General features: G+C 39.3%; 1 protein-coding gene across 1 annotated transcript; it reads left to right on the plus strand.

The window, feature by feature from the left end:
- Positions 1–123: 123 nt before the first annotated feature.
- On the plus strand, positions 124–16,300 carry LOC124266396 (transient receptor potential cation channel subfamily M member-like 2). The gene is made up of 17 exons (XM_046701205.1): positions 124–325; positions 1,037–1,156; positions 1,681–1,835; positions 1,980–2,117; positions 2,693–2,793; positions 3,625–3,844; positions 4,697–4,734; positions 4,886–4,955; positions 5,184–5,312; positions 6,171–6,479; positions 6,775–6,949; positions 7,573–7,738; positions 8,544–8,719; positions 9,213–9,318; positions 12,645–12,707; positions 14,619–14,663; positions 14,758–16,300. Exons 1-17 carry the CDS (start codon positions 124–126, stop codon positions 14,963–14,965), a joined length of 2,421 nt encoding a protein of 806 aa, XP_046557161.1. The 3' UTR covers positions 14,966–16,300.
- The last annotated feature ends 7,337 nt before the right edge of the window (positions 16,301–23,637 follow it).

The following is a 23,637-nucleotide window of genomic DNA, read 5'->3' on the forward strand; positions in this document are numbered from 1 at the left end:
TTTATATCATAGAAATCTCGTTCACTGTACGATTCCGAAAATATCATAAGCATGTAAGAAAGTAAATATAAGCGACATAATTGCGCAATTTGCCTCCAATTTCCAATTTCCCTTTACTATATGATGAATAGGACGGGCACAGTGATTGATGAAGTTTTACGTCACCAAGTGAAGGAGGAGTTTACCAAAGTTCACAGTCAAGAAGACGAAGCTGGCCAGTACAAAATCCTACAGTGTCTACAGAAAAGAGAGCTCATCACGGTTGTGCACATTGACGAAGAGGAAACCACGCTGGTTAATGCAGTCATACAGGCACTGCTAAAAAAGTAAATATAAGCTCTGAGATTGAAATACTCAGTATCTAATCAACACGGTCCTTACCGTTCCATTCAGGTATTTTGATCCTGCCAACTGTTGTAACACCAACAAATGAATCATAAAAACGTAAGTTCCGTTTAACCATATGTGGCACGATTATGTTAATTGTAGTTAACGTTCAACCCCATCTTACATGTACCTATCACAAGCTAACACGCCTCAATATGATGGCTGAAATACTGTTCACAACGGCGTTGAAGCACACTTATAATTAGTCACAGATCAATGTTCTTGGAATGTAACACATGTATACATACTGTGGTGGGGAAGCCTAGTGGGGTAGCCTAGTGGTTAAGTGTCCGCTCATCACACCGAAGACCCGGGTTCCATTCCCCACATGGGTACCATGTGTGAAGCCCATTTCTGGTGTCCCCCCGCCGTGATATTGCTGGATTATTGCTAAAAGGGGCGTAAAACTAAACTCACTCACTCACATACATACCACACGTACCGCTATACAGGTAATGCTACATGACATGGTAGCAGCGGGTTCAGAGAAATATTGCTGAAACTCTAACCTTTAGTTTAGATCTGATATTGCTTCGTGATGAAATGTCTGAGTCTGAAGATGAATGGAAATATACAACAGGCTTGTTCCAACTCTTAAGGCTGTTTCAATGATGTGCGAGTCCAGCGATACTGTGCTGTCTTACTTTAGGTAAATCCGTCCCTGAAGTGCTGCAGATCCTGGACTACTATATGCCTGCAAGGCTGTTTGACGGGGAAGGGGCTGCTGCGGCAGCTCTCAACATCAAAGAAAAGCGGAAACATCTCAGTGGTAAACCGTGTAGTGTGGAGTCAGACACAAAGCCTTGTTTGCATCTCAGCAGAATGACAACACTTGGACACTTTGGGTTAGAACTGATCTTCAGCAACCCATGCTTGTCGTGAAAGGCGACTAACGGGATCGGGTGGTCAAGCTTACTGTCTAGGTTGACACACGTCTTCCTATCCCAATTTTGTAGATCGATGCTTATGTTGTTGATCACTGGATTGTCTGGTCCCAACTCATTATTTACAGACCGCACCCACATAGCTGGAGTACTGCTGAGCGCGACGTTAAACAAAAATCCAAGCAAACACGTCATCGATCACCCTTTTTGGTTTAGTAATATTTACATAACGGTACATTGTATAGGTTGAACTCAACCAGACAAGGCACACGTGTAATACTGACACCTGATCTCATGGGGTGGTTTGTAAATCCCGATCAATAAGTTGGCCTATTCTCGACCAAACCTCCCACCTGCAACGTGTAAGTTTCAGATTTTTGTAAGGACAGTTATCTTTCTTGGGTTTTAGAGACAACAGGCATGTTCCTGGTTCAAGCGATGCTGATGGACCAGGCTGAGAGTGTGCAGTTCATTATAGACTATAACGGTGTGGACCTTACAGCATTCTTCACTGACGCTGTGATTTCACACTTGTGTAAAGTGACACACTGTTCACAACCACTGGTACGTAGTTGTTTGATTAGCAAACAGCGTGTCTTCCTTTCATAGTTCTAATTCATTTTGTTTGAGCATGTTAGTTATCAATCTTCACGATACTAATAAAGGTATGACTGCAAACACAAGTAATCCGGTATTGTTACTGTACAGGAAACCACATACAACCTGTTCCGTCTCTCCACTGCTGCGTCTTGTGGACCCAAGGAGGACGTATTTCGACGTTTAATGATATGGGCCGTGAGGACAGATCGACTGAAATGTGCTGCATTGTTCTGGAAGAAAGGAACCGTAAGATAATATGCATACGCGAGGGAAGCAGTGATTGCATGGAACGGGTTTGACACGCCTTGAAACATTATTTCCGTCAGCTGAAGTTGGGATTCCGTGGATGAATATACAAGTTATGTAGGCCCCCAGCAACCCTTGCTTGTCGTAAGAGGCGACTAACAGGATCGGATGCCTCGGTTGATTGCAAGAGGCAAAGGAGTTAACTGACTTAATCCTGAGTAGGATCGGGGCGGTGGGGTAGCCTAGTGGTTAAAGCGTTCGCTCATCACGCCGAAGACCCGGGATTGATTCCCCACTTGGGAACAATGTGTGAAGCCCATTTCTGGTGTCCCCTGCCGCGATATTGCGGGATATTGCTAACAGCGGCGTAAAACTTAACTCACTCAATCACTGAATAGGACCATAAGCAGGGCGATTCAAGGTTAGGTAAATTGTAAATGGTATTAGGTAACTCCACTCCACGCCGATTTGGCAGATAGTATACGTACATTAACTATTTTAGCTAAGTAGGCTACATTATACATGAGTACATTTTGACAAGAAATGATGGCGCCATTACTTTCACATTCTTTCAGCACCTGCTGACATCGTCCCTACTGGCGGCATCAGTCCTCAGGTCAAGGATGGAAGATGAAGAAAATATTGGCCGTAAAAAAACTCTAGAAGCACAGGCAATGTAAGTTCGGCATTCTATTGTTTTTTGGTTTTTTTATTTCAAGGAGTGTTTGGCTTTATTATCTATTTGTTTCTTTGTTCATTTTGTTGTATTAAATAGGCTTTATGATAGTTGATGTTGTCAAGGAAACCGTGTCTTTAGACTGAAAAGAAGAAATTATATTATCAACAATTGTTAGAACATCAGATGATCTACTAACTGATGTACATGTCAATGTTCATTAGACCTAGTTTTTATCTTCGTCAATGAACCTCTTTGCAGTTGAAGTATTGGTGCTCGAAAGAAATGTTGTCAAAATAGACTTCAGATTTCTTCTGAGACTGACAGAAGGATCGATATTTGTATTAAATGTATTGGATTACTGCAGGGGAAGCATATACAAGCGTTATTTGTTGTAAATGAACATTATCGGCATTGTGGAGGATAAAAAAATAAGAGACTGCTTTTGGAAAGTTTTGTTTTGAATTATCATCCACAAGTACTTCTGTCGGAAGTGTGGTCGTTTCAAATAGGAAGCCTTGTTTCAAATAATATGTATTGATATATAGCATATACAATTCTAAAGGCTGTATTCGATTATATTTACAGAGCTGATATCTTATGTAAAGTTTGGAGTTAAAAGTAGACTGTGCTGATGCATGTACGAGCAACTTTAAGTTTTTAATTGCCTAGATACTGGTGTGTGTTGGCCAGGAAACGTGATTTACCGTGTTCATCCCTTTCCTCTGTCGTGACATAACCTTGACATTGCAGCAGCTACGTAAGTATTTGTTGAATTTGTGACTGAAATCAAGGAACACCATGTATTTCAGTAATATTTGGTGTGTTTAGATTGTTTCAGAACAGAGCAATCGGCCTCATAAATAAATGTTATGACGACAACAAAGAACGGACTATAGATCTGATACAGTCCCAGCTAGCAGGCAACATATGGCAGGAAGATCTGCTAAGATGCTCTTTGGCTACTGACAACCGCAGAATATTCGCCGAAGAAGGTTACAGGAAGTACACTGAACGTGTGTGGTTGGGAAAAGTTAACCCACCCATGCAGGTGAGCGCAACTAGGTGTCTCTTACGTCAGGACAATCTCTACTAAGAATATTTGAGTGTTGTATAGCGATTCTCTAAGCATTATCTAAATTCTATGAGTGATTGAGTGAATTTAGTTTTACGTCGCTCTTGGCAATAATCCGGCAATATCAAGGCGCGGACATCAGATGGACTTCACACATTGTATTCTGACACCCATGACAATCCGGGTCAGAATTGATCTTCAGTAACCCATGCTTGTCAAAAGAGGCGACTAACGGGATCAGGTGGTCAGGCTCGCTGACTTGGTTGACCATGTCATCGTATCCCAATTGCCTAGATCGGTGCTCATGCAGTTGATCACTGGATTGCCTGGTCCAGATTCGATTATTTACAGACTTCTGACATATAGCTGGAATATTGCTAAGTGCGGCGTTAAACACCAAATCAACACGAAAATCGAATTCTATGACGACGGCATGTTCATGATTGAAACTAAAGTAGAGCTTCCGTTCGTCCCTGAAGAAGAAAACATTCCTTTGAACATCGTGAAACCATGCGGGAATGCCATGATGTCCTTTAACAAACAGCATCATGCAGGTTTCCGGTTATAATATGATATAATCTATAACCACTAGAATTCGATCATGAAATATACACCTTTCAGTATTGTGATTAATACGTCCAGTATTATGATTAACACGTTAATGATTTTTTATGAATAGTTGTTCATACTATCTACTATGGTAAATGATAGATACAGAGTATACCATATTCGATATCACTGTACATGTGTCAGAGATACATTGAAATAGTAGCAACGGTTGTCAGTACATACTACTGCAATGAGAAAACACGTTTATATGTTTTTCAGGGTACTTACAAAACACCTAAAAAGCTGAATATCAAAGAGTGAGTACTTCGTTTCTGTTGCATTTGATTTAAATGTGGATATGAACATTTACCAAACATCACAGTACAATAATTCATCGTCGAAAATGCAAAAAAGTATTCCTTACCAATGCATTGAGTACATTATTAATCCTATTCTGTATCGTTTCAGGGATGAAGCTTTCTGTGCTCGCTTAAGACGGCTTGCGATAGCACCAATAACAACATACAGTTTGAACCTGGTAACTTACAAATAATTATAAGTAATTCAGTGTGTGAGTGAGTTGCATTTTACACCAATTTTAATGCAAATTCTACTTTATGACATTGAATGTAAGGAAAGATACCCGGACGGCGTGACGAGCCAACCTCCCACAATATCAATATTATTAGAGCTCTTTTATTATGGTGTTTAATGATCCAATGGATGAACACGTAAATGGATGCAAACTCGTTTTCTCTCACCACAGCTGTTCTACGTTTGGTTCCTGGGTATCTTCGGTCACACCTTACTATTTGAAATGAAGAAAGAATTTTCAGTTCTCGAAGGCATATTGGCCGGGTGGTGGTTCACGTTTGTTTGGGAGGAGATCAGACAGGTCAGTAGGAGGTTTGATGTACAATATGTAACATTAGAACTGACTTAAATAAAAGCGACGGTAATCCATGTTCATTACGAACCTCTACAAAAACAGAGTCCATTCTACGATTCCAACTATATCATATGTCTTTTACTTACTGGTTGCAATTCCCAATTCCCAAGAGTACGTTCATGCACGGCACTCAGTTTGGATTTCACACGGCTCTTGCTCAAATGTTGTGTGATCGGACATTGAACGCCTTAGTAAAGCTTAAAATGTCAAAACGTTTTAGAAATGTCGATGCAATTCCTTGTCTTGACTTATATCAGATGTTGCCGTAGTCAAACTAACAATTGACTTGGTTCTGCATGTGTTTGTATCTTTGTGCGTCAGGATACGCTGATCATTTCGCGAGCACCTCATCATCAATGGTTGATTGTAATTCGTCAACACATCCACATGAGAAAGTTGGAATCTGAAATTGATTGTTATGTTCACGTGCATTTGATATGAATAAAGAGTGTTTTCTCGTTTTTATTAACATGGGGAGAGAAGTATTATAGACATAGACTGGTCGGTTAGTTAGATTAATGACAAGCCAGAGGAATCTAGCTATTGTACATAATCCTACAATAGCGGCTAACACTACCCGCGTGAGAAGAATATGACGTGGTACCTGACTTTCATGTTCAATATAAAAGACGTGTCTCACACAATTCATAAGACGTAAATATTTATATATTTAGTCTTTGAGGACGAAAATCGGTGGTAGATTTTTTAGATCTTGCACAATATTTTGCCTCAAATAATAACATTACTCACTACGAAATAAGGGCTAAATATTGACTTAAGTTCATATACCAACAATAATTCCAGATTGTGAAAACCAAGACGGCTGAACAACCCAAGTTTTGCAGGGACAGATGCCAGTGCTACTGTACGTGGAAACTGAAGGCGTATTTCTTTGATAACTACTGGAATATACTGGACTGTGTTTCTCTTGTGTTCTTCCTGGTGGGTGCTATTCTGATGACCATCGTCCATCTGGACACCACTAGGAGTGATGTGTATGAAGCTGCTAGAGTCATACTGAGTCTGGACATCATGTTCTTTACCTGGAGAATACTGCAACATCTGGCCATATTCAGCATTATGGGTCCTGTTCTTGAAATGATCTTCCAAATGGTTGGTAGACTTTGACCACAAAATATAGAAACAAGAATTATGTCCATAATGATCAAATATCTGTCTTGGTATTCATGTCATCTTAGCTGAGAAATTGACTTTAGTATGTTTTATAAATTGGTCAAGCCAAAAACTTATATGTATATACGTCTTTGGTCAAGCGTAATGTGGAATTTTAAGAAGCAGTTACATACGCAATGTTGTTGAGTGTTCAAAGTTTTGTAAATTAAAACCATTAAGCTACGAATGATATACCTTTTGCAATTGTAAAGTAACGTCTTCTATCATCTTGTAGATCAAGGACCTATTTCCGTTCCTGGTGATAATGTCGGTTTTCATCATATCGCACGGTCTGGCTGCACACGCGCTTCTATATCCTAACCGTGATTGGTCACCCGAAGCTCTGATTGACGTACCTAAAAGTGCATTTTGGAACCTATTTGGAGAATTAGGATTGGATGAAATTGAAGGTAGAATATATATGTTACAGTCAATGTGTAAAATTTCAGTAATTTTGTTAGTTGCCTGAAAAATTAGTCGATTGACTGGACAGATTGACTGGACAAGTTTCAATGTGTTTTATCATTATTAGTGTATAAAAACCTAACTTTTCGAGGAAAAACTAAGACACAGACGCTCAAGGGACATCTTTTTTTTACACATAACGATATAATCTTTTTATTTTGGTCACCGATGTTTCGAATTTGGGAATGTCCTCCACGTGTACCAGTCAACTTTTGATAAACTTATTAGGCCCTTGAATGGTGCAACCTTGATCAAACAGCTTCTGAGCAAGACAAGTAATATCGTTGCTTGGTAGGTAGAGCATGTTCGATCGTACCCCAGTAAGTGTGAAATGAAGACATCAAAGAAAAGAATATTGTTCGACAAATTGTTAGACATTCGTATCTTTGAAACTTGTAAATGACGTGACTGAATAGTGCTGTCCATGCATTCTGTATACTGCAGAATCAGATACCTTTTGTTAAATGACTTTCTTCCTTCATAAGTGACACAATAGTAAATAACCTTTTATTCTGTTGCTTTTAGCATTATTTATTTGTATTTTTGTATTTCTTGTTCCTTGTGTTAGCCAGTGAAACCCAGGATGCGTGTTCGTCTGACCCACTTCTTTTTGAAAACGACACAAAGGATGAATGTCCATCCACCCTGGGGAAATACACAGTTCCATTTCTTCTGGCCCTGCACATGCTTCTCCTGAATGTACTCCTCCTCAACATCCTGATAGCAAGATTCAGGTGAGGTGGATACATCCTCATCAATGACCTTCTCATGGACACTGGTATACACCCCGATATTTACCTTCTGAACACTAACAGTGTAGGTCTTAATGAATGGTATCTTCTTTAATGCAAGGTTTGGGTACATTACGTGCATCCTCTGGAACACGATTCCCTTTAACACTCTGACAGCAAGGTTCACGTACAGTACGTGCATCCTCTGGAACACGATTGCCTTTAACACTGTGACAGCAAGGTTCACGTACAGTATATTTATCAAATCCTCCTCAACGTACTCGGAGCATAATTCGCGTACATTCTCTTAAGTACAAAGTAAACATGATGTGAATGCTCTTATATAACACCCAAAAAGCATCAGTACTTTCAATGTAATCACTTCTTATATAAGGTTAACTTGGCAAGAATGATAATCAAGGTTGAAATGAAAATGTCAGATGTTCTTAATGAGAAACAGCACGCTATTCTCTGGGTACTTTCAATGTAACTGTTCTCCTTTAGATTACTGTAAATGGATACATGTATTTGAATTGCTTGATCCCGCAAAAGGAGAAGAACCTTTCAAGCAAACCCATCAAGTTTTTGTAACACTAACCGTGTATATATGCACAGATCAGTCTGAAAGCTTAAATACATGCAGGTCGACTGTGCCACGAACGCAAGAACACACAAAAAGTATGTGCAGTATGTGCAAAAGAGTATGTGTAGTATTTTTCAGCATACTTGTATGCTTGTGTGCACCCAAAGGTTCATTCAATACTGAATATTTACTTCATAGCATGTAATGATTCTGTTTTGTTTACAGTTTCACCTTTCAAATGGTCCACGATCAGACCAAATGGCTGGCAGCGTGGCAAAAGGCCAAAGTAATACTGGAGTATTATAGCAAACCCCCACTACCCCCTCCTTTCAACGTCTTCTTTGACGTTGGCTACTTTCTCTATGCGCGTCGCAAGAAAGCGCGAGTGGCACCAAAAGAGGGTATGTATAGAAATGTAGGGTGAGGGAAAGGGGTTTTAACGGTGCATTCAAGAAGCTTACACCTACGTGTGGGTGTGGATGTGAGAATATATATAAACTGGGAATCAAAAACATAATCAGAATAAGTTCAAATCCCCACCCAACCTCTCTCTCTGAATAATACCTTCGAATTATCAGGTTCATGCAGTTGTTGCACTGGACAATTGTCACTGAAGGAGGCTCATTAACTGTAATGTCAATGATGCCTTGAAACTCTTTTCACACTTATTGTGTTTTTAATGATGTATGCAGTGCCGTTGAGCATCTGTGATGGAAACTAGGCGCTATACAAGCCAATTATTATTATTATTATTATTATTATGTATTCTACAAATACCACTCGGATAATCATAATACCAATATTGGTTGAGAACAAACTGTATTACTTTGTATCTTTCTACCAGATTATCATATACCGTATGGACATCGTTGTACACAGGAACGTTTCTTTCAGACAAGTATCCGAATGAAGAGATGGATTCCTGGGAGAGGTCCATGGGAGAGTACTACCTGGCCACTGATGAATTGAAGTCAGGAAGCGAGCGGATATCTCCAGTCGGGTTTGTCTTACATGATGGTTCTTGATTAAAGACACTGGACTAATAATCAGTACAATCTCAACTCAAATCTAAGGAGATATATTGGGTTTGTTGAAACTGTTTGAAACTTTACTTTGTTTGAAATGACACATTACTATACTGAACCGCAAATGAAACTTCACATGGAGAAATATATTAGAGCAATTATTTTTCCAAACACGTTTAATTTAACCTTTGAGACATAGGAAGAAGATGAAACTTGGCATGGATGATAATCAAGGTTGGAATGAAAATGTCAGATGTTCTTAATGAGAAACAACACGCTATTCTCTGAGGAGTGGTCATCAAATTTCAATATCTCGCGAGTGAGTGAGTGAGTTATGATTTAACGTCACATCGGCAATATTTCAGCCATATCGTGACGAGAACACTTGACATTGAAATAGAATATAGAGAGAGATTATAAAATCTGCCGACAAAGGACAGTAAAGCAACTAGAATATCACAGATATATGTAAAACTAGTAATTGAATCTAAAACAGTTTAACTATAGGGGACAACACAATATAAAAATGGGCTATATATCGCCAACAACTGAAGGTAGATCACCACAATATCTCGCGAGTCAGCCATGTGCATTGATAATTGCCGTACAACGTCGGTACATGGAATGGATGAGGTGATTGATAAAGGCCATAGGCACTTGCCCCACACTTCGAGGAACACCTGACGCTTAGCTGCAGTGGTCGTACGTCATTCAGCTGTCGTTGAATCTCGTCCCACGGGGGCTCAAGGGGGGTTAAATCGGGACTGAGGGAAGGCCACTGTATGGTCCTGATGTCATTATGCTGGAAGAAGTCTCCTGTTGCTCTGTCAGTGTGGACATGGGCGTTATCATGCTGAAACACGTGGTTGCCACGACGATGTGGCAAATGAGGTATGACGTGTGGTCTGAAGACTTGATCAATGCACCGAGCAGCTGTGACACTGTTGTCTCTCCATGGACCGATGTTCTGGAATACCACAGGCCCGACTCTCCGTGCAAGACCAATTCCAAACCTAACCATGATGCGAGGGCCACCCCACGAGTCTCTCTCAGCATCTGCATAAGGTTCCCCACGGGGTCGCCAGACTCTCACGCTGCCATCTTCTATTGAGATACAGTCGTATCTCGTCAAAATAGGACCCTTCTCCACAGTTGGTGGCGCCAATGCAGATGCTGTGTTGCCCACTATAGACGATCCTGACGACTACGTGGTGTCAGAATTGGTCCTCGGTGTGACCTGTGACAGTGGAGGTTTCTGCTCGCCAATCGTCGACGCACGGTGTCCGCACTAATGTGTCGCTGGCTTGTCCCCATGGTCTGTCGAGCTGTTTCCGGAGCAGTAAAGCGATCTTGAAGATGTTGTCGCATAATGTGACGATCTTGACTTCGGTTGGCAACCTTCGGTCTTCCACTACGTGGTCGGTCATCAGTGGTGTTGGTGACCTGATACAGTTGCTAAAGCCTGTATATGGTTCTGACGTGGACTTGAAATTCATTGACAATCTGGCAGGCGGTATGGCTTGGTTTTGTTGATCTCGTGTCAGTCTTGGCATGTCGTAGCAATTCAACAACGAATGAATGTTATCCGTTCTATGTGGATTTTTAGGGCAAGAAATTGTTAAACGCACGTGCATTTCAATTTTCATGGAACGCACGTGCATCGGGTTACCATGGCCATTGCCGTAATGCGTTTCGGTGATCGGTTTTTATAATCACCAGCTTTGTTTTAGTCCATCAAATGGCATTTTGTTTTGACGAGGTAAAGTTTCATTTAACGTTAACAACAATTACCGAGATATTTCAATGACAAATTTACATGCAATTTTACTTCAAGTGACGTTTCTTTTGCGGTTCAGTATATTATCAGATGAATAAGAAGGTGGTAATTTGCGACATTTACAACAGTCATTCCTGTCAATATATTAAAATACCTAGCTGTTTGATATTATTCAGTCTAGTAATCATGCACGATTGCATTTAAAGTCTAAATTGCTATGACACATGGTATTTCGACGAAAGTAGATCTTAAGATACATTAATTTTGTCGTTACCACAGTTTACCACACACAAATCCCAATATTCGCATCCTCGAGTTTATTTATTGAAATATATATTAAGATGAACAGGCAAATGTAGTACCAAAATTTAAAGTTCCACAATTTGTTTTTGTGCTAGCATATATTTATTTCAATACAAAAAACTGCATAAATATTGTGTAGAATACATACACAAACAAACACGATATATAGGGATTATATGGGTTTCTTTTATTGAAATATAGTAACATGAACATGCATATCCAGCACCAACGTTGAAAGTCATACAGTTAGTTTTTTGTGCCAGCGTATATTTATGTATTTATATCAATACAAACCCCGTTTTTACAGACTATATGCAGTTAAAAGCACGATATATAGCTTATAATGAACTGATAACAGGAAGTGTCATGTGCAACGTCAACAAACAGTGTTTCGAGCAGTGCTACTTCTCTGACTTAGCTGAAAGAAATACTGTTGCATTCGAATATTTTGGAGAAAGAGGTCACTAAAATATCCTTGCCACAGCTCTGCCACCGTGATATTCCTTATTCTTGACTACCGGTTGTCCGCCTCCATTTTTGTGGAAGCCGCGGTGGCTGAATGGGATAAATTTTGCTGAATGTGAGTGCTGGCGATTAGGTGCCTGATTCTGAGAGTGTGGGTTCGAATCTCGGATGGGACTCAATCTAACAAAAACTACTAGATTCTAGATTTTATAGTACAATCCGAAATATAGCATACATGTATGTTACATGGCGACGTATTTATATGAAATGTATATAAGAAAGATTTGTTTTCAATATATTACACTACAGTGTTATATATACCGCCTCCGTGGTGTAGTGGTTAGAGCGTCCGCCCGGAGAGCGGAAGGTCGCGGGTTCGATCCCCGACCGCGTCATACCAAACGACGTTAATATATGGTACTTGTTGGTTTCTGCCTGGCGCTCGGCATTAATGTGTACAACAAGGACTGGTCGGCTCGGAGTCAGTATAATGTGTCTGAGTGGGGTATTCATGCTTCACTGCGGCATGGTATCTCAGTGGGCTAGCAATATAAAACCAGCCTAAGTCTGGGCTAGTACAAGCAGCCGCACATACACATACACACGCATGTACGTCGTCATATGAGCGAAATATTCTGAAGCACGACGTTAAATCCAATTTCACCTCACCTCACCTCACAGTGTTATATCGCATATATATACAGGTTTGGTGATAACCGCAATAAATAATTCTAAATTGCATCTTTGTTTTCTCAGAGACAAATCCGACAACAAAGAAGCCATGGTAAAAACGATCACAGCTATTCGTGAACCGCCAAGGTATATATTTCATCACAACCGAAGAATTGATAAAACTGTTATAGTATGACCAGACATTATTGAGAATTTTAGGAATATGTTTAATTGGATTTTTAGTATAAACAACCTTGACCAGCTATCAAGTGCTTGGTTTCATTCAAGAGAGACAACTCCGTTAATCCTTTTTCATTAGTTTGTGAAGTGTTATCCCCTTTGTTTACTTGCTAGCAGACGACATTTTCAGTGATCCTCAGTATGGATGATTTAGAGAAGAGGAAGTTGATTTTAAAGTATTATAACAAGGTTATCAGATCAGCTAAAGTGACTTCAAGTAGAACAGGCATCCCTTTGTCCACTGTTCATCGTGTTTTGAAAAATATTGCAAGTGGATATGTCATTGAGCACCAGGGAGGCACAGGTAGGCCCATAAAATTGACTGTCGGTGACAGGAGGCGGCTTGGTATTCTTGTTTCTAAAAACAAACGAAGGAGTTTAGAAAACTTAAGTCTGGATATGATTGATAGAGGAACTGTGACAGTCTGTAAGGAGACAGTTAGAACTGAGCAGCATGCAATGGGTTGGCAGAAAAGTAGAGGAATTCCATCACCGATCATGAATCCTGAACAAAAGGAGCGAAGGTTAAACTGGTGCTTACAGCATAGAAATTTTAACTGGGACAATGTGATTTTCTCAGATGAAAGTTCTGTGTGGCTGTTTCCTAATACACTGAAATTCTGGACCAAACTGAAACACCTTTGTATCAGCGCCCAAAGTACAGTCCGAAATTTAACGTGTGGGGTGGCATATCTGTGTTAGGGGCAACGCCCCTCTGTGTATTTGAGACCGCCTCCGTGGTGTAGTGGTTAGAGCGTACGCCCGGAGAACGGAACGTCGCCGGTTCGATCCCCGACCGCGTCATACCAAAAGACGTTAAAATATGGTACTTGTTGGTCCCTGCCTGGCGCTCGGCATTAATGGGTACAACAAGGACTGGTCGCCTCAGAGTCAGTAAAATGTGTCTGAGTGGGGTATTCATGCTTCACTGCAGCATGGTATCTCAGTGTGCTAGCACTATAAAACCAGCTTAAGTCTGGGCTAGTACAAGCAGCCGCACATACACATTCACACGCATGCACGTCGTCATATGAGCGAAATATTCTGAAGCACGACGTAAAACCCAATTTCACCTCACCTCACCTGTGTATTTGAAGGGCATATGAACAGTGAGCGGTACACAGATATTCTCGAGGGACATTTACCTCCATCTGCTCACGTGTTCTATGGAAATATTTGGATTTTCCAGCAGGACAACGACCCCAAACAGCGTTCAAAGCATTCACAGGCCTGGTTTCGGACCCAAAATATGACATTATTAGATTGGCCAAGCTATATCCCTGACCTTAATCTAATAGAAAATGTTTGGGGACTTATGAAGGAAAGTGTCAATAAGAAAAATCTGACAAATATTGCTGAAATGAAAGAAGAGGTGGTCCGATATTGGGACAGCATGGACCACGACTTTCTAACTTCTTTGATCAGTAGTATGCCCCGCCGCATTGAAGCCTGCATTGCTGCCCATGGTGACTTGACAAATACTAACTGTTCACCTGTATTTGAATCTGGAGTTATGTTCTGCTAATATTCACATTTAATACCTGAGTAATGAGTGAAAAAATATATAAAATTACAATCTTTAAATTCTCAATAATTTCTGGTTGTACTGGGTATATTCTTCAATCGCCTCTTACACATCTCACAACCTCACTGATTCATAGTTTGATAAGTATACCTTACAAATGAACTTAAATGAACTGGTTATTAAACAACAAAGCCTCACTACTTATGTTAGTGTGTACCCGAGTTGTCTATTACCAGTTTATGTGATATGTGTGAAAATTTAGAATTTGCCTCAATACTTCGTTCCCGTTTCAGATCAGAAGAGGTAGTGTCATCAGATAACAGAACGGATATATCAAAGTAAGCATTCCAGTGTTTATAAGTATCAATATAATGACGACATCACTTGTAAATACACGCTGGTTTGCTAACATGTAACACACAATATTTCCAGGGTTGAAGATCTTGTTGGTGCACTGAGTACACAGATACAGAACATGAAGTCTGATCTGAAGAAAACAATAGCTGCAGAAGTTGGTAAAGAGATGAAACTATTCCGGGAACAATATGGATCTGGCAGTGCCAGGACGTCCACAAAAGCCGTGTCCGACAGTCGTGTTCTAACGCTGGATGATTCTGGTGGTGAAGAGGAAAATGCATAAGTGTATGGTTCTATGGTTCATCCTGGAGAGTGGAAACGTACCCTGAAGAGTGGAGACGTACCCTGAAGAGTGGAAACGTACTATTATATGTATTAAACGTAATATTAGTTGTAACTGGAACGATGCCTGTTTGTGTAAAGCCATACTGGGAACAGACCCAGGCAAACCCATTCCTACAACCTATTTAACATGTATCTACATCTGTGGTTCATCACGAATACAAATGTCGTTGAAGTTTCTTAACCTCATTCTACCACATCAAAAGGTAATGTGTTTCCACACATACACAGGGATTGACACATGTTAATCTTTTTGACGAATACAATAGATAGAAATGGACTATAAACATGAATTTGTACCCTGTGGCAACATACTCGCATTGCAAGTGGTTTCTATTTCTGTAAGTAATTATTATCGATTTCTTGTAACTGTAATAGTATTTTCCAATTATCAACTTTTTATACAGATTACTAGTATATAGACCAACAAAGCGTTAAATGGATGATTTTCCCGTTTAATACTTGATATATTCAATGTCAGTGACACCTAGTTCATAAAGATTACGGGGCGGTGGGGTAGCCTAGTGGTTAAAGCGTTGGCTCGTCACGCCGAAGACCCGGGTTCGAATCCCAACATGGGTACAATGTGTGAAGCCCATTTCTGGTGTCCCCCGCCGTGATGTTGCTGGAATATTGCTAAAAGCGGCGTAAAACCAAACTCAGTCAGTCAGTCAGTCCTAAAGATTACGTTTTTGTTTATCTAAATGTATATCAGTCACAATCCAATGTTGATGTAACTACTCACACATGTTGTATATTATGTTTATGATATGTTTCGACACCATATCCTCATTTGAAGCTCTTCCATACTGATATAAACATATAAAAACTAAAAGTAATGTCATCCGAGGTTTAGTAGAAAAACGAATGTATGAAATGTTGAATGTCAGGGTCCTAACCAAAGTCTTATATTTCTATAAGTGTTTATCAAACACCTCAATGTCATTAAATGATATATTAGAGAGATATATAGATCCATACGCATTTGCACAAAAGTGATCTATATTCCAATTTTTTTCTTGTTTGTTCTTTTTGCATTTGCTTTTGAAAAGTATTTCAACACCTTTTGCATTAGATTCAATTGGTTTGGTGCAAATGTAGTTCAAAGAACCCATTCATCAAATGGAGATTTTACATGCCCTCCCTGTATCATCGTCAGGGCGATATGTATATATATATGTTAAACGTAGTCGAATTTGCAATTCTTTATAAATCGGCTACATGTATTATTAAATAACAGTAAACAGTACACAGTATTAAACCAAACTTATGGAGAGTGTTTTGTTTCTTTGTTTGTTGTTTAACGCCAAATACTGGTTCATGTGAACTCAGTCAGAGTGAGTGAGTGAGTTTAGTTTTACGCCGCACTCAGCAATATTCCAGCTATATGAGGTCGGTCCGTACATAATCGAGTCTGACCAGACAAACCAGTGATTAACATCATGAGCATCGTTCTACACAGGATACTATGACATGTGTCAACCAAGTCAGCGAGTCTGACAACTCATTCCCGTTATCATCGGTTGTCAGAGACCAATTCTAATCCGGATCTTCACGGTCCAATATTGCTTCACCTTTTTGGGTTTCCGTGAGGAACTGCCAGACATCCGCTTACCGAATTAAGAAGTTGTTCATGCATCAAGTTTGTCCTTATCTGATTCACCAACTTCTAATCATGCCTCTCAAAGAAGTTATCCGCTTACTGTAATATCAGTGCATCACACAAACATCTCATACTAGAGACATCAGCTGATTCCTGGTTGTCTGCATTTCTGAATACTTGCATACATAATTGTTAGGGTAGGAGTATGGAATCTGTGTCTGTGCATGTGTTATAAGGCTACAACAAAACACATCACAATTACAGTTTAGGTGTCTGTACACGTGTTACCCGACTAGTGAATAAACATCGAATCCATACACACAGCAATGAGGGAACTGCATAATGGCACGTATGCAAACATTAAATGGGGTTCGGTGTATTCATAGCGTGTACAAAAGGTCGTATGTCAAATCACATTTCATAGTGATATCCAGAGAGCTCTGTGTGAGGGCGTATTGCCCTAATGCAGTCCGTCTGACGATACAGTCCATTGTCCGTGTTGAACACGACAAATAATGCGTCACTAAATTCATATTAGCAATAAAAACACCTCAAGCTACAATACATGATACATGACAGATAGCAGTTATCGTGTTGGTCTCTATTTCTGTATTCACTACAACATATAATGTGTTTTCCTTTCCTCTGCTGAACATTCAGCCACAGATATATATCAATCTCTATCCTTATTCTGTTCATCACTTGCTTGATAACGGTGTTAGAACCTACACCGAAACATCGCCCCATTGTAGTAAAGAAGTTGTTTGTCCATATATTGTTATCCTTCCAACAAAGTTGGTTACACTTATGTCCAAATAACCTGTGTTGTACACGCAAAACACCTTTACATTGTTCTACCATTTATCAATTTGACAGCTATATTTGAATGTACTATTTTACTTCCCTAACTCAGATGTACGCGATGATAATGACTTCGATTTAACACCCAGTGTTAATAAACTGACATGCATTTCCATTTTTCTTGAAGGTTTCATTCGCGTCTCGTATTTCCAGTTCAGATGAAAATCCAATGAAAAGAATTGTTATTGCAGTTTGGAATCTTTATGCTTAGATCTGCAACTGTTTTTGTACGATCATACCATCGATATACCGGAAGTTTAAGTTAAACGTCTTTGCCAAATTAATGTTTAACTTTAAAGACACATATATTAGATATATTAGGTACATGAGAACAGCGACATTTAAAACCTCTTGAATTACGAAAACCAGCACAGACAACAGAACTTATGATATCTTGCAAAGTTTCTTTATCAGCAATGTTACTGTTCGATTATACGTTGCTTCAGGCCGTATTTGTAGGACATACACATTGTTTCAATCAATGTTTGTACATAACACTTATAGCATTTTGTGGGATCTGCTCATTCAATAGTATACAAACATCGCTTTTAAATATGTTTTACGAGATATCTAACCCTCTCATACATGCACATATACATATTTCCGTATGGATCAGTCTTATGTATCCGTATTCTTGTCATCAATGCATGTCACTAATAAGTCTTCTGATGTATCTGGTGCGGTGGGGTAGCCTTGTTCGCTCGTCACGCCGAAGACCCGGGTTTGATTCCCCATATGGGTACAATGTGTGAAGCCCATTCCTTGTGTCCGATACCGTGAATATTGCTAAAAGGGGTGTAAAACTAAACTCTCTCACTTTGATATACCTTTATTCATTCAGATCTTCTTTTAATTATTCAATAGGGAGTAATTTATTTAGATCGTGTTTGCTCAGGTGTAGCTCTGACGGTTTACTCCCATTAGAACTACATTATATTCCATTTGAACTACATCCCAAATTAACTACAGGGATTAGTCAGGGATTAATTATCTGAGTGGAGGTACACCCATGGCATGTAATGAGTACAGCCCATTAGCTATCCCAGAAGAACTACATGCTTAAAATCACAACTGTTGAGTAGCTTGATACAGTCTAATTGACCAGTACCTTATGTTGTTGTAAAGGTAATCTAATAACCAGAAAGTAAAGGACAAGAGCGAAGGGTATGTTGTAGTTAGGGAATGTTCTTGTATTCATATGATATGGAAAAAAAAAAAAAGCTTAGTATATTGGAGTAAATGTATATTGGAGTAAAGTGAAATATAACGAATGAGTTATTAAGTTAAAATAGTATAATTGTTTTCCTCTTATATGTAATTTAATACTTAGGAAAGTTGACTTTGTCCTTAGTCAGAAAGGTAAACCACAGGTGCTTCTTGACAGTTTCCGTTACCAGAAGAATGTCACTAGAGCCGAATCAGCCCATTGGAAGTGTATAATTAATACATGCCGTGGCAAGTGCGCGACTGTTGGAGATTGCCTGAGGAATACCTCTGATTAAATTACATTTGTGACGTCATTCCATTGTCTGCTCGCTCCATTCATGAAAAGTAATGGAGCGAGCAGACAATGGAATGACGTGTACCAGTTTCAAATAAAGAATTCATTTTGTCATTTCACATTTAATTTTGATAGCAGAAATATTCCCAATACTTTGAATGTAATTTAAATAGGGTAATATCCTCGTAACTCTCCATTCATTAAAAATAATGTCCCTCGGCCCCTCCGATTATTAAGGAATGGAGAGTTACTGGGACATTACCCTCTACGTACTGTCATCCCCCATCAGATGAAATATCAGTAACGTTTGTTAGCAATTTGAGGAAGAGGGCTCGGGAGAAACACCTCCTGTCCAAGTGATACACAATGAAGACATAGGCCAACTCCCACTGGATCTGGTACAGCAGCTCCCTTCTTCTCCCAGCGTTGGAAGTTCCTTGGACAGACACAGAAGCGCAACTATTCCCCGACTGCCAGCAGCCAGGACTGATGTTCTTATTGAAGAACCTTGGACGAATCAAGAAAGGGAATTGCATCACCATATCCTCACTTACCCCTTCATACCACAAACATGAGTCCCTATGTTTCTCTGAAGTATGTCGACACCTGTATTACATGTAACAAAAGTGAACGCTTGCCAGGACTATATTGGGCTATTGAACTGAAATGCATTCTCTTATTAATACCAATTCACAAGGGAGCGGTCGTTTGGGTTTGTGCTCAGTTTTGTATTCACGAAATATCATGAACTACTTAATAGATAACTGGTTATGTTGTCCTCACACAGGCGGTTTGGGGAAAAAATCAATTAAATGGATTCCTTCTTAAACAAAACAGAGGGTAACTAATTATTTTGGTGATTTACAATAAGAAAGTGACTGAATGTTTATTGCATTATTCATTTTAGATCACGTTAACTAATTTCTAGAGAAGTCAGCGCACAAGCTCACACCACAGATGATGCCAGAGGGAACTATATTTCAAAGATTCTAGTTTATGAAAAACATTAAATTCGTAGATCGCTAATGCCCGGGAATTATAACCACTTTTATCACAATAGTTTGAGAAGATTGTTCAAATCTGCAGTTGCTTGCTATTTGATGCGATTCCTACAAGGCTTTAAGCGACATCTGCACGTTCATCTTCTGATGTATTGGTATGTAGTATGTCTCTGTCACTGTAGTGACAAATGAACTTATATCTGTTAAGAAAATGTTAAAACCTGCGTTGCGAACACAACGCCAATCGTAACACAATCATTCTTTGATTCTTAAAGTTTGACTTTACAGATACCAATTTCTTGTTGATGCATAGAGGGGCGTTTCCATGTTTATTCTCACACCGTTTACAAAATAAAAGTTACTACAACCAGGTGAATAGAAGTATATATGCAGAATGACAAGCAGCAGATGAGCAACAACAACAACAACAACAACAACAACAACAGTTGGGAGAGTTAGACCAACAGGCTGATTAGACGCTAATTGAACAGCTGATTGACAGATTCTGTAAAATCTTTCAATGTATATTATCTATATCATTGAATAGGTCTTTGTTCTACGCTAGTCGATGAATAAAGATTATTATTATTATTGTCATTATGTTAAAGTATTAGAACAAGACATGTAACGCTTTGATTCCTTTGTGATCTAACCATTAACATCCAGATTCAAACTTGTCTTCAAACTCCAAACTTCAAGAGGCAACTAACAGGATCGGGTAGACAGTCTAACTGACTTGATTGTAACATGTCATCGTATCCCAATGGCGTAGATCGATGCTCGCAATGTACATCACTGGATTGTCTGGTCCAGATTCGATTATTTGCGTAGCTCCACCATATAGCTGGAATATTGCTGCGTGTGGCAAACAAACAAACCAAATCTGATGACATAGGCATATATCACAACTGGCCTAGCGGATACTGCATGCAGTAAGAGGCAACTACCCAGATCGGCTGGTCAGGCTCTCTGACTTATTTGATGTACGTCACCAACTTCAAGTGGCATAGTTTGATCATCATGATGGCAGTGACTGGAATGTTTTGGTCCAGCTTCAATTATTTACAAACCGCCGTTTATTAAAGATCTGATGGAAGTTTCGGATACCCATGATGTTTATGTGGTTGCTAGTTGGGCAGGACATGTGTCAAGTATGTAAACGTTACAACATTAAAATGGTAATGTGTATTTCTACAAAACCTTAATATTACATTGGTGACCAAACACTGATTGAATTTTAAAGTCAAAGATACAATATGTGTACCATACACCTTCCTGAAGCAGATGTAACATTACAGATGTACCAGCACCCAACCCAATACCTGCTATATTGGATTATACTGACTAAGGGGCAGATAGCTTTGTACAGCTGGGTCCTAAGAGTTTCCAGTGTCTGTGGGTACGAATCTCACGTTGTGATTCTTAATCCTTCACTTGTCAAGTGAGTGAGTTTACTTTTGTGCCGCTTTTAGCAATATTCCAGTCTTATTACCAGACACCAGAAATGGGCTTCACACATTGTACTAAAGTGGGGAATCGAACCGGGTTTTCGGCGTAACAGTTGTATAGGGGGGTAAATAGACCGAAAGTCGTCCAGTTTGTTTTTTATGATGCACCTGTGTGACATAGTTAAACACCTGTGTGACTTAATTACGCAGGTGTATGGCCTAATTAGGCACGCAACGCGTCCTATTACTTTTGGGTCCAGATTGACCGCAGGTCACTGACCCTCATTACACTTGTACATAAAGGCTTGACGTCACATCAGCTCTAGTAAAATATTTCTTTCCACAATATCTGGAGAAACAACAAAACACAATAGAATGTGTATTATGCAGTAATTATTGAATTATGTGTTGTGTATAAATGAGACAACGCAAATCTGTAGACATTTCTCTCACAAATACATGATTCTTATTTACAAAAATACTGCCATAGCAAGCTGCTACATGGTTCAGTGAAAATTGCTATAGATAGTTGAATGGGTATTGTGTTTGACCGTCCTCTTACACTGCACATGTCCGACAAAATAAGGTACCGTCTCTTACGTCTTAATAAAACACGCCATTATTAATTCAGTCACATTAGGGCATTTCAATAGCTGTGAGCTGCCAAGCACTTAGACCGATAAAGACGTGGTGCGTGTCTGAACATGCTGACTACTTCACTGTGTAGTGAGTTTGTATGCATGCTTATTGTTCTGACAGATTGAATAGTGTGGCAGGTTTTTTATTCTCGATTCTCGAACACTGCCTGTCAATATACTATGTATACGCCAATAATCGCATTTCCCTCTCTATGACATGACAGATAAAGACACGGCATTAAGCTCGATATAGTCTGATATACAGTATTGCCTCAGCATAAGAACCTATTCAACAATGTTGTTGCGAGATAAAGGCATACTAGTCAACAAATCTCTGCGCCGGTTTGACACACTTTTTACAATGGGATTCGTTTATCACTTTGTTTTTCACTGTGTTTCACAATGTTTTGTCTACATCCGTTTGTCAGGACAGATGTGTTGAAGATAAGGGACTGAGATCACATCTCCTTGGGATAAATTCGTTTCATTATTGTATTTCAGTAAATGTGTGCGATTATTGTGCCATGGTTCATTAAAAACACTCCATGATATATTAAAACATTCTTTAAAATGAAGTTATAGGTGAAGTAATACTGGGTAGTTGATATTGCTTTCAAGAGTTTTTCACTGAAATGTCACAAAGCAAAACACAAGCATATATGCTAAAACACATCCATATAAATTTTGCTACTTACTTGGATATCAACTTCTCATAGGGGCAGATTATGACTAATCTTTATTAACAGTCTTATTTATATTGTACATCCCTTTTAAATGAAAGGCCAAGTTTGTGTCATCTGGCCTAATATCAGTCCTCCAGACATACATTCGTGTGATAAACAAACAAGAAAGATACACAGATCTCATACCATATCTATAAGTAGACATTAGGATAGGTGCACTCCCAAAGTCTACTTTACATGTTTTGTGAATAACCATGTCTTGCTGTCCCTCTTCATCCTGATGTCGAGATGATTCACTCTCTGTATCAGCTATCATGTTTTCATCATCTTTAATCAAGTCTTCCACCCAAGATTTCTATTTGTACAGTTTTGAAAACACTTCATGATGCATATTATTCGTGTCTTGAACTTGCTTCCGTATTTCTTGTGTCTTTGAACCCATATGATACAGATAAATCGTGCATACGTGATCCCTATTAATTTCTTCAGTTTGACTTCTATCATTTCTTTGGTTAGACCTCATTTGGACCGACTGAGGACTTTTCACAACATCAGTTTCTTCTGTGTTTTTGCAAATCGTGAGTGTCTTGAAACGTGAGTCCACAGTCATCACAAAATGGCATTGTTGGGAGTGTGATGTGTGGATCTTTGGCAGCCATGGACATGAGATCACCGAGGACAATGATGTTCACAATACTGGGGTCCAGAAACGCATCCTTTTCAAGGTGAGAAGGAATGCCTTGATGACATTCAATACTGTGATTACACAGGTATGAATGGCATTATATAATGGCTGCCATCTTTTGTACAGCCATATAATACATTCAGGATAAGGTTTAACGTTCATCGCCCCACAGATGATCATAGTGAATGGATGT

Source organism: Haliotis rubra, unplaced genomic scaffold (genome assembly GCF_003918875.1).
Source record: "Haliotis rubra isolate DU_JTF1 unplaced genomic scaffold, ASM391887v1 Scf1252, whole genome shotgun sequence".
NCBI classification, from domain to species: Eukaryota; Metazoa; Mollusca; class Gastropoda; order Lepetellida; family Haliotidae; genus Haliotis; species Haliotis rubra.